We start from the raw sequence: 12,726 nt of genomic DNA on the forward strand, positions 1-12,726 counted from the left end.
AGATTTGTATGTACAAAATATTTTTTTTTATAAAAAAAAAAAAAAACCTTTAAACTGCAGACACTCCATGACATGATTATTCTAATGATATTTCAGCCTCACTTATTAGAAAATATTCCAATAAAATTAATGTCCTTGATATTTCTAGACTAGTTTGCAACAAAGATTTCTGTTCGTGTAGCTTAATTTGGACTTTAGAAATTTTCAAATTATTTTTAAAATAAGCCACGATAGTGTCTCCCTCATAGCTGGAATACAGCAATTTGGTAGTAGTTATATACATAAGCTAATTTTGAAATTATTAGACGAGACGGCTTAACTGTATTGTTACAATAATCATTGCAAAATTCATTGACATTGTGATCTCAGGCAATATTACAACGTATATAAAGTACCTATAAAAACAGACGTTCACTACGCATTCATTTACAATGACATGGGAATGACAAACATAGAAGAAAAAGACATTGACAAACTGTACTTATAGGAAACTTTAAACTTATGTCAAGAACATACAGATCATTAATGATTCAAAACGTATAATAATATAAATGTGTACAAAATGTTCCTTACTTCGGTAGTTCCTTTTAATAATGTTGTAAGTTGTAAAAAAAAGTCGGATGATTTTTAGAACAGTATTTTTTTTAGAATTCTTGCAACATCCCAACATTATAATATCGTTAGCTTTTCCTTACAACATTATACGTAGGAGCCACCTATAATGATCTTATAACGCGCAACAACATACTATACTTACAATAAATATTCAAACTGCAGTCTTATTCACGTAAAAGTTAACATTACTGGTTATACACTAGAATAAGCACGCTATTCTTTTTAAATTACTTAACAGATTACAGTAATTTACATAATAGTATGCAATTCTAGTGGTTTACTAACAGTTTAAGGCTAAGTTCACACAACCGCGCCGATTTTAGTAAATTTTGAGTATATTACTGATAACATGATTGCGTGATAATAAATATTTAAATAACGTCTTTCTTAACCTAGCCTTAAACTTGTAATTAAAATTGTCCTTTGGAGATGCGTCTCAAAATAAATGGGTGCAGAACGATAGTCTTAGTTTGTGATTAGAACAACAACAATAATATTGATTACCAGGTTATGTTATTTAGGTCTTTGTATCATCTAACGCTTCATACTTGGATGGTTTTGGGAGACTCGAAAGGCGACCACATTGAAGTAAAAATAGAGATACAAAATTGCATAATATACTTTTAGAAGTCAGTACATAGAGGAAGCGTTATTTTTTTCAATTAAAATTGTACAAGTTATTGTTACTTACGATATTTTGAAAAGACTAGACAATTAGATGAAACAGGAAGTATTTTTTTTTATTCTGTACCCTACCTATTTCGTGACAAAAAGTAGGTGTTGCGGACGGCATAACGAATTCTCAACATACAAACATAACACATACACAAATTCTATGAAAAATGAGTTTATGAGTAATCAATGAATAAAATAAAAATCCAGAGGCACTTTCTTATCATTTCTACAGTTGGTACGACTGCACTGAGATTCTGAAAAACATAAAAGAGGACTTTAACCTTCTCCTTTAGGAATTTATATAAAAAAATGTTTCTTTTTCCACCCATGGTAGTAAAAAAAACGCATCTGCATTTTTTTTTTGGGAAAACAAGTTTCTGTTTTATTTGTATTTAATTGCACAAAAATACAATAGGCGGACTTAATAAATATTAAGACTTTTTATACACATATTCGGAATTAGCAAAGTGGATAAAAAATCAGTTGCGTCATTGTAACTATCGGGGGAAGTATTACCTTTCCTCTTTTAGGACGAAATGTCCGCTCTCTTCGTTACAGGCGCGTCGGCATCTCGCCTCTCAACGTGATTCCCTAGGGCGAAAAACCAAATATTAATTTCATCAAGTTATACAACTAGGCCGATAAAAAGGATTCACAATGGCAACGGTTATCATAGAAATGTCAACGAAAGTTACAACTGCAATTACTTATTATTTATATCTCTGACCACTAAATAAAATTAAACTCTGACTATTAGTGAAATTAGAAATTATTTATTATTATAATAATAAATAATTTAAAAATGTATTATTCATTTTCTGTATTCATATTATAAATAGGCTTACAACTAACAATAGGCTTCAAATAACCTATAACTAACAGCATTTGATTGTAGTCATATTACTGATACAGAATAATAGCTGAACTAAAACAATATTTAATGTCAATTTATGCTAATTTATAAGCGCTAAATGAAGTGTCGCCATTATGACCCCCTTTTATCGTGTCCCCTTTGGAATGAATGATGATCGTTGCAATGGCTGATGCGACGGGCCAGTAATATGAATTATGAAATAACAAGAAAATGAAGCCTATTGTGACTAGAATGGAATTTCTATAAATAAAGTAATATTTATACGCGCAATTAATATCTAACAAAAAAAAATACATTAAAATACCGTATTGATTACATTTTTAACTAAAAAAAACTATTGTGCTCAGATGAGAGTTCGGAACTCACTAGCGCAATCACATTTTTATAAATTTCTTTTAGCGTACAATAAATAAATCTATAAATAAATCTATTAGGACAAATCACACCGATTGAGCTAGCCCCAAAGTAAGTTCGAGACTTGTGTTACGGGATACTAACTCAACGATACTATATTTTATAACAAATACATATATAGATAAACATCCAAGACCCGGGCCAATCAGAAAAAGATCATTTTCCATCATGACCCGACCGGGGATCGAACCCGGGACCTCTCGGTTCAGAGGCAAGCACTTTACCACTTCGCCACCGAGGTCGTCATAAAACTATATCATAGCATATTATGTACTGGATAATAATTTATTTTATTAGAAAGTATAGTGACTTCTGCCTTTACACGGCCAGCACACGGTCACTATTTGCTAGATACGTTTTCGATTGACTGATTTATTGATAGATGACGTACTTTATTTTATAACTAAAATATTGTTTAATTGACTAATTTGTATTGTAATGGGTAAATACATAGTTTTGGCATGGCATTTTTTATAAAGAGACATGTCAAGATCGTGAATATAAAATATACGCAACCTCGACATAAAATAATTTAAACAAGTTTGATATTGGCCCATTCTTCGTCCTTAAAATATATTATTTATATTTTATGAAATGAATGAGTAAAATGAATTGCTTAATGGTATAACACGTTTATGCTCTCTAATATGCAAGAAATTGTATGTTACTTTAAAAAGCATTGTTTTTTCTCAGATGATTCTCTTCATGTAATACATAAATACCTAACAATAGGGGAGAATGAGTAATGATGACATGCACTTGAAATGAATTGCTAAATCATCATGACCAACTATGGAATTTATGATTTAAATTTGCGTATTTTGATATGCGAATACCTCTTTTTTTGTTGTGGGCACTCACCGTTCGCCCGTTGGCTGAAAATCAATAAATTTACTTGAAAATGTTTGGTGGTGGTGGTCTGAAAATTTTGGACATTAACTATATTTTTAAATAATAATAATTTTTCAATGACATATCCTTCAAAATGGCCTGAAATATATTTTCAATATCGAGCGACTGTATGGGTGAGATCAGATTGTATGTATAGAAAATAAGATATTATGGATCACATAATTACCGCATGAATTGAAATAAGTATAGGCTATTTTTATATATTTTTTCTCTTATGATCTCTCTTTAAAAGTACAGATACAATACCATTCAGATCTCACTCCAGCCAAAGTACAAATTTAACAATTATATTTTCAAAAATACATGTAACAGTCCTTAATTTATCAAACCACCACATAACACCGACAAAAACAACCTTACAACTTGGGAATAATATAAGCTACTGGTTAGGAAAAAGCAACTTTTAAATTGCTTAAATCAGTTGCGAAGAATCGTGCCTTCTACAAGACAGACCATATCAAATGTGTATTTATTCCCATTTAACGTTCAATAATCATTATTTTTTTTATTGACAAGCTTATTGAACAAATGCATGATTTTCCTACCGATTTTCTGCTCACTCTTCGGCGACGTCCTACTGTTCGTCGGCGAACATTTCTCACTGTCCAAAAACATTTGGGATTCGGTTTTCGGCGAAGAAAATTCTTGTTTTTTCAACGTTACTTTTTCGATTTCCTTTTCTGGTGTGGAAGTTTTAGGGGACGAATTGGATTTAGGTTCGGGTGTATTATTTTTTGTTGGCGTGTCGTATTCAGATTTTGCGGAGGAGGCGTCAGTTTTGATGGGGGAGGCCTCCTCGTGAGTGTCGGAGGTCTCGTTGAAGAATGCCGCGTCTTGGTCCGACTCCGCAGAGTCCGAGCGATCGCTGCGGACGGTTGTTGCGTTTGTTAGCTGAAAATGTTAATGACTGATGGTAAAAAATGTTTTATTTGGTTAAGTATCTAACTAATACTTTGTTAGATACATATAACACAATAAAAAGTATGTATTGGAAGCGAACATGGAGAATATTTGAAATGTGTCAAAAACTTTACGGCAAGTAAAGATCCGTAATAATCCATCGTGGAAATCATTCCAAAACAAATAATTTTCATAAAATACTAATTTAAGATGAAAACGTTATCGTGGCGTTAGTGTGCGGGTTGGCCCCGTTTTAACGTAATGCCGGCTCCACAGTATCGCGGACCAGTACACAGAACTTGACGAATTCGGCATACAGCTGGTTTATTGCGGTAAATAAAAACACTCATGCATACCACGCAATGTTCATGCATTCTTGTCTACACCTGGGGTCCGATTTTCACGCAATCGAAGTTCACTTCATCAGTTTTAATCTTTTTTTTCTGAAGGCTGTGCTACTGTTTCTGCATTTACAAAAAATCAACGTCAAAAAGATCGAGCGACGCATCGATCGATAGAAGTTTTTCGTTTGTAAATTTGCACAAAACAACCGAAAAAAAGTGAACTTGTATTGCGTGAGAATCGGGCCCCTGTTCCGAGTTCAGTGATAGTGTAGCCGGCATTAAATGCTGGATCATACCGTGTAGCTGGAGTCCTCATCAGATTCGGCGTCGAGGTCGACCATCATCTTCTCGATGAGTCGCTCCATACTGGTCTCGCCGGGAGAGGCCGGCGTCGAAGGTTCACGAGCACGCTTGCTTCTCTTCACAACCTGCAAGTTGAACACGTGAAGTACACATAAATTTCGCATTTATAATATTAGTTGGAATCAATCAAAATATCTTCATTTATGAATACAGGTTTTAAAAATTGTATAAATCTCTATTTTCAACACACAGTTGAGTTCTATGTGTTCTGTGTTTAATAAATAATCGTTTGTTCAACAAATGGAGATCGTAAAATGTTTTAAAATTGCATGTCAATTTCATAGCCGAGCCGAATCGCATTTAGCTATTTCTTAAAAACTTTTTGAAATCCATTCAATTAACCGTAAATAAGGTTAATTAAATAAATACTGTCAAAATGTAAAAACGCAACCTTTTACCTTGTGATACAAGGTAAACAATATTATCTAATTCTAAAATTAAAACTACACAATTACATAACAGTTTTCACTTAAAAACACATATTTACAGTAATCATAACGAACAGACAACTTAACCTTAGCCACTTAGGGACTGACACAAAATAAGCGCGTTTGGTGGATTAATTATACATATAATAATATATATATATATATATTTTTACTAATAGTTGTCTTTATAATGAAACATTTGAGCTAATTCCTAACATAATTTGATCACCTAACATATTTCTAAATTAAAAACCAAAAATTAATCTTTCTCACCAGTAATTCCTCATTGTTTGTGCTGGTATTATTGTTCCCGTACTGCGACTGGCGGCCCCTGAAGCACATGGTGACCTCGAACAGGGACTGTATCTTGGACATCCAGCTGTCGTGCGGCTGCGCGGCGCTCGTGCGCGCGCGCATGATGCGGTTGCCCTGGTACTTGAGCGTGCGCAGGTAGCGCCGTTTCCCTTGGATGTACATTACCTGAATAATACAGTCAAAGTATTTATTCGAAAATTAGACCATCGCAGGTAATTTTTCACGATAAATTAGGTTATATAGTATTTCTCGAAAAGCTACAAACTACTGGCATTTCCGAACGCCGAAAGAAACTCATTTAAATTGTGTTAGTCACTCCTATCATGCCAAATGAGCTTACCATTTTTGTTTTCTTACATATTTTTTTCTAATAGTAAACAAAGTACATGGTTAATAAGCATACAAAAAAACATGTAATTATAGTAGAGTGCAAATAAAAATAATAATATATAAAACAAAAAAAATATATTTCAAGTGTTGAGGGAAAAATAAAGACATTTTTTAATGTAATCCTATGTTTCAAAATTTTGCAGTGTCTTGCCATAATAATATGGCCACATTGATCGCTCGTGAGGAAACCTGCAAGCACACTAGTGTGTCTATATGCATTGACTGCCAACAGACCGGTAATCCTAAAAGTCATATTAGATAATATTATTTATTTAGTGTACAATGTAATTTGTATAGATTATTTTTTCACTTTTGTGGTTGTGGTGGTGGTGTAATGGTTAAGACGCCCGCCTGTGAATCGAAAGGTCGAATGAAGATTCGAATCATACTCGTACCACATGAGTTTGTAGTATACAAATCTGACTCATATAGTATTTTCATCGACCACCACTTGCTTCCGGTGAAGGAAAACATCGTAAGATAACCTGCACACTGGTTGATTATTATTAACTTGTGTGTGAAATGGAGAAGGCAATGGCAAACCACTCCAATTTATAATGCTAAGAAAGTTGTCGTGTGTGTTTCATTCCACGTAATGACCACGACTCTCAGCCATGAGGAATACGACTATGAAGAATTTTTTCAGTAATAAATAAAATAAATTAATGATGGCGTAATGACGGCGCTAGTGTACGTGTTGGCGTTGAACCAGTTTTAAATAACACCTTCCCGAGCTGAAGTCGCTCTGTTGTCACCTACCACATCAGCAGACCTCAGCGGCGGTTTGCCCATGATCAGGTTGAGGAGCGATATGGACTCTCTCGTGACGCGCAACATGACGAGGAGCATTAGGAAGAACACCCAGGGCAGTGGCCGGATCAGCTCAGGCTGTGGCCGGTCGTCTTGATCCACTGGAAAAGAAACATTTCGTTATACTGTGCCTTTGTGATATCGCGAAGTGTGCCCAAGACGATAGATATATTGCTATGTAGACTGCTACACGTAGGTCCAAAGTTCAATCTTCGGTCAAGATGAAAAATGATTATTTTCAGATAGTGGATGTTTGGACCAAGTGATTAATTGGACGCTATCAAAAATGCCCGCGCAACGTCAAGAACGCCCAAAATTTGTGGGCAATGTGCTAATATAATCTGTCCGTCTGTACGTACTATTCTTTATCTCGCCAGTTGGTTTACTATATTCAAGATTCTAGGCTAATTATAATGAAACTAACGGCCCGTACCTACTTCGCTCGGGTAAAAATACAATAAATTATACACCTAAACCTTCCTCAGGAATCACACTATGTATTGGTGAAAACCGCATGAAAATCCGTGCCTACTGCAAGGATTTAGGCACGGATTTTGCACAAATTTTCATGATGTCAATAATTTTTATTTTCGTGTTTATCGCGAACAGACAGGCGCGGACCTTGTTTAATAATATGTAAGGATAAATAAAGATCTTACACGGTGGCGGCACAGCCCACCTAGCACACTTCTCAACCACCCATAGCGCTCTGTCCAACTGCCTTAGGACAGTCTGTCCTATTCTGTAGCTCGCCAATTGCTCTGCTGCATTCTGGAACAGCTCTTTTGCGAACGTCACCAGCTCCATGCCTTTAAAATAAATATTTTTCATGAGTATTAAGTGTGAGGGACGAGAGAGACGCTTTTTCATGTTGTGGGATATATGAGATAGTGCATAAATATATCATAAGTTCAAACGGAATAGCCGCAGAAGGTATGGTCCAATGAGGATCAGGTTACCACAGGTGCATGTTAGCTTTGGACTATTATGTATGCTGGCGTAGGTGTAGGTTTGAAGAAGTTTAGTCCAAAGAACTTTACTCAAGAATAAACATGGACCATCCATGTATAGTCCAAAACTCCTGACTAATATTAATATAATAATAAAAATTATAAATGATAGCGTACATCTATGCGCCAGAGAGAAATAAATTAATCTTAAGTATACAAAATCCGCGCAAGTAAACAAAAATACATATAAACGACAAAAATGGTGTTATGTCATATATATTTTTTTCACTTAGTTATGTCCGGGTTTTGGTCAAGTACCTACCTATCATGTTTATAAAAATAACACTAAAGGTGATAAATTAAAAGATAAGGATGGATCATTAATTTGAGCTAGTCGTGTTTAAATTTCCTTGTGATATTGGAAATATAAATGTAGCCTGCAGCTTTGTTTTAAGAATAAAACAAATTGTTACATTATAATAAAATGGGCTATAAATATATATAATAATAATAGGGCTCCGAAGCTTAACGGCTGCGGAAACAACCAGGAAAATGGAAGAGTGAAAACATGAGCAAAATTTAAATTAAAACTTTTTCAATTCTGTCTGAAGTTAAAGGACATTTTTTACAATATGTTTTTAAAATTATCATTATCACAGCCATTTTATAAGCCGGATAAGGAAGATCTTCTACCAATGAGGCGGGCCCAATTCGAGATGATTTAAATACATTACAGTTTTTATAGCCCCGGATGTACTAATTGTTGTTCGATACTTATTAAAAGATACATATAATGTTGTGGAATCGAGAATATTTCACTTATATATTTCCAATAATTACAAACCTAAAAAGCACCGTTCACCGTACAGAAATTGGAAAACTGATAAAATTATGTAATTAAACTAAATAAACAACACATCTAATTTATCGAATAAATTGCCAATTACAGACATGGTTGACGGCGGGGTCAGAGGCTAAACAAGCTAGACCTAATTAATTACCTGAAATATATCCTTAGGCAAAATCCACCGCAGGAGAAAATTTTCACTTGTGCACACACGTATACTGAAAATGCACTTATCGTGGTCTTTAAGCCGGGCGCCGTGCGAACGATTGCAGGTCCAAGCATAAATACATCGTTTTGACTTCTTTATACCTTATAGATAATAAACATCGACAGAGGTCGGAGGCCAGTGCAATCATAGGCAGATACCGCGGGGCACTTAGACACAAATACACGAAGTGTTTGTACCGCTCAATAAATGCATTCATGGCGCCCAAATTCACTTTTATAACATTTTATTTTTCGTTTAAACACGCCAGTGTGGTCGCCTAAAAATATACATAATATTCTACTTTCTTTGCTAAGAGAAAGTTGAGATGGGCGGGCCATATTAGCAGGAGAGGGAGTTGGAAGGTTGTTGAGTGGAGACCGAGACAGGGCTGTAGAAACGTGGGAAAACCTCTGGCTAGTTGGGCCGATGTCATCACTCATGTAATGGGAAGGTCTTGGATGAGTAGTGCTTAAGAGCGTAAGGAATGGCGTGGGCATGAGGAGACACACGCTCAGCAGTGTTTGCACGATGGTTGAAGAAGAAGATACTTTCGGGATTGCAGAAGCTTAATTACTCTGCTTCAGCCTCCATTACTGTTGTTAATCTTTGTCTAGAGAAATTTAGGCTGAGCGCGTAGGTGCGCGCCCTAGAATAAGACTACTATGGAGGCAACTCTGACTCTGACATGAGTCAGTGTCTTATGAGGCGACTAAGGGGTAATAAGCATTGACAACTGATAGGCAACAATGGCATTTCCTGAAACGGAAATAATGTCTTATTTGCAATTTGAATTTTAAGATAATATAGTTTAAGAAGCTTTATATGAACTGCAAATTTTGTCACGGGTAAACCTTGGTATAATGGTATTTTGCATGGGTCTCTTATCTATTTTGGTTGAGTGTACAATTACAACACCAATACAATAAAGTAAATAGATAATAGAGAAGAGAGTGGACACCACCTATAAAATGGGTTTAAAAAAGTAAGTAATTAAAATAAACGTAGCAATAAAATGTTACATAAAATAATCTATGAAATTGAATTAATGTAACTAGTTCGTGATAAGCTTGTTATAAACATACAACTTAAGAAAAATCGCAATTGTTCATTATCTGTAATTAAAGAAAGATAATTCAAGACAACTTTGAGAAAAGATTTTGTTTATTTTAAGCCATACTACTAATATTTTAAATGTTAAAGTGTGATTGTTTGCTTGTCCTTCTGTCATCTCAAAGTAAAGTAAAAAAAATATGAAAAAACGCATATACATAAATGAACCCAGAAAACATAATCCTTTTATTTGGCGCAGTCAGTTTTTTTTTTTTTCATTTTGACATCAATATGTGATCATCCTAGGTTGAATAAAGAATTTTGAAACTGAATTGAATGACTTTAATTATGAATTTTGTGTTTGAAACTGACTATTTTAGAATAACAAAGCACCAAATCTTATAAGGTACTTCACGAATGGGTAAACACTAACTTTAGATATCTCGGCCATATAATGAGACGTCCCAAATATGAGATGACATGGAAAGATCCAAGGCAAGAGAAGTGTCTGAATAAGAAGAATATAATGGCTGAAAAATAGTTAATAATAGTTCTGGAGAACCGTCAATCATTTTTTAGGGCAGCTGTATCAAAGGTGAAAATTGTAATAATGATTGTCTAACTGCAGTAGCAGATGGCACCATAAAGAAGAAGAATCAATGTTAGGCAAACACTTGTGATTAAGCTAAAATAGATGGCTCATTAAACTATAAGAGTTGTTTGTAAATACTGTTCAGGGTTATCTAAAAATTTTTGAATCTGTAAGTAATATTGTAATTGATATCATCTTTGTATTTATTACTTTTTAACTATTGACTCCTAAAATGGGGGTACCACTGCAAAAAAATATTGATTTAAATATTTCATCAAACAGACAGTATTTTTTTCAAATTCACAGTGCATTACTTTTTCTTCATCACTCTAAATTATTTTTTGTAAATGTATCAATGTAGAAACTGTTTTTACTAATTTATATGTATTGATTGATTAATTAAATAATATTACCTTCTAAATACTCATTGACATTATAATGGCATTGATTTATTAGGAGTTCTTTGACATGCTGTCCAAAGTTTAGTAGTTTTCTATATCCTTATTGGTTTGTGGAAGTTTGTTATCTATAACCGGTCATGGCTAGAGTGCTATTAGAATGCAGGTAGAGACAGGAGTTGTAGTTTATTATGTTTGAATGAGTCTTATATTAAGAAAGGAATATCAGAAAACTAATTTAATGTTAATAAGTATAATATTGTACCAAAGTAGCATTCTTGATAGATTATAAAAACCTAGAATGTAAGTAGGTACTTCATGCCAAATGTATTATTTTCAATAATTATTATTTTATTAAATATTTTTTTATCTTGGACTTAGAATATGTAACACAAAAAGAATATGGAAAGACAAGGATCTTTAAACCGAATGGTCAAGTGGGTGGTGAGTGGGTATTGCACAAATATCTTTTTCTTACACACCACATAAATAAAATATATTTGCTCCATGGGTTTTGATACTTTATAGCCGCCTGTATTGGCTACTAAACCAGTCATAACTATTTAAGTAGAAAACAGTTTATAAATTATGCCGGGTTATCAAATTGGGAGGTAATCTTGAATAGTTATGTCGAATAACTCCATGCGTTTATTCTACATTAACTTGAAACAAATTTAAAATACGTACTAGTTTTTTGCGTCAAGTACTAACCTTAAATTAATTGTTTACCGGCACAAAATCTAGTTATGAACTTTCTTTTCCTTATACACCGTCCGTAATCAACAGAACCAAAGCAAGCAAACAAAATGAAAATGACAAAAGCAAAACTGACTAACTGAACGAACTGTACAAGCAAAAAACTTTCTTGACAGTTTCATCAAGACACTTTCTTAACAAATGTCAAAATAAAAATGTCAGATCAGCAAATCAGAGTAGACGAGTAGACTAGTCATTTCAATAGTTAAGTCCAATAAAATTTACTTAATTCATTATAACAGCCAATAAGGTTGCAGATTGATTGTTTCAAATTTAATTTTCTAGGGATGTGCCAGGGAATTAGTAGGTAGGTAGGTAGATTTAGATGGCCTCGCGCGCGGTAGGTTGAGGTAGGTACTACCGATTGGTATATATCATAGATTTAAAAAAGGGACCGCGCGCGGTCATTTTTCATGGAAATTCTTGGAGATCGAATAACAGATATAAGAACATTATGCAATGTCATGGAATTAATAGGTTGAAAGATTTGCCAGTTTGAAACTTGTTGAGTATAAGTAAGTTAGTGGACAGCCACCACATTTAAAGGTTATATTCTATTATATTATATTGTTTATGGTTATCTCATAGAGTGACATTGTTGTTGTGAAAAATGGTTTAAATTTGTAAGACGTTAAAATGTAGCTGATAGAAATAGAAGAGAAATAAAATGATTTAATATAAAGGAACTTTAATTAATTGAGGCATTCAGATCTACAAAGCCAATAGCACGCTTCCACTGCGTCAGATGCGTACGGTATAGTATGTAATAAATTTATTTGAATTTTAGAAAAATTACACAAGATGTCGGCAAACAAAGAATGTAATATTTTAAAATATAATGTGGTGCAATTTTCCGGAGAATCTTTTAACACGTGGGCCTTCCGA

General features: G+C 33.9%; 1 protein-coding gene across 4 annotated transcripts; it reads right to left on the bottom strand.

Annotated features, from left to right (window-relative positions):
- Window positions 1-34: 34 nt before the first annotated feature.
- Jabba (jabba) lies at window positions 35-11,933 on the bottom strand. 4 transcript variants are annotated; one of them, XM_053758883.2, is made up of 9 exons: window positions 11,797-11,933; window positions 7,700-7,849; window positions 6,990-7,141; window positions 5,799-6,005; window positions 5,031-5,162; window positions 4,036-4,381; window positions 3,415-3,453; window positions 1,807-1,881; window positions 35-1,544 (listed from the first exon to the last, which is right to left on the bottom strand). In XM_053758883.2, exons 2-8 carry the CDS (start codon window positions 7,845-7,847, stop codon window positions 1,817-1,819), a joined length of 1,089 nt encoding a protein of 362 aa, XP_053614858.1. In that variant the 5' UTR covers window positions 7,848-7,849; window positions 11,797-11,933; the 3' UTR covers window positions 35-1,544; window positions 1,807-1,816. The 4 variants fall into 4 exon arrangements, with proteins under 4 accessions (XP_053614858.1, XP_053614859.1, XP_053614860.1 ...); XM_053758884.2 differs by lacking the exon at window positions 11,797-11,933 and adding an exon at window positions 8,992-9,125; XM_053758886.2 differs by having other exon boundaries at window positions 1,308-1,544; window positions 3,440-3,453.
- Between the last annotated feature and the right edge of the window lie 793 nt (window positions 11,934-12,726).

This window comes from Plodia interpunctella, chromosome 18 (assembly GCF_027563975.2).
Source record: "Plodia interpunctella isolate USDA-ARS_2022_Savannah chromosome 18, ilPloInte3.2, whole genome shotgun sequence".
NCBI lineage: Eukaryota > Metazoa > Arthropoda > Insecta > Lepidoptera > Pyralidae > Plodia > Plodia interpunctella.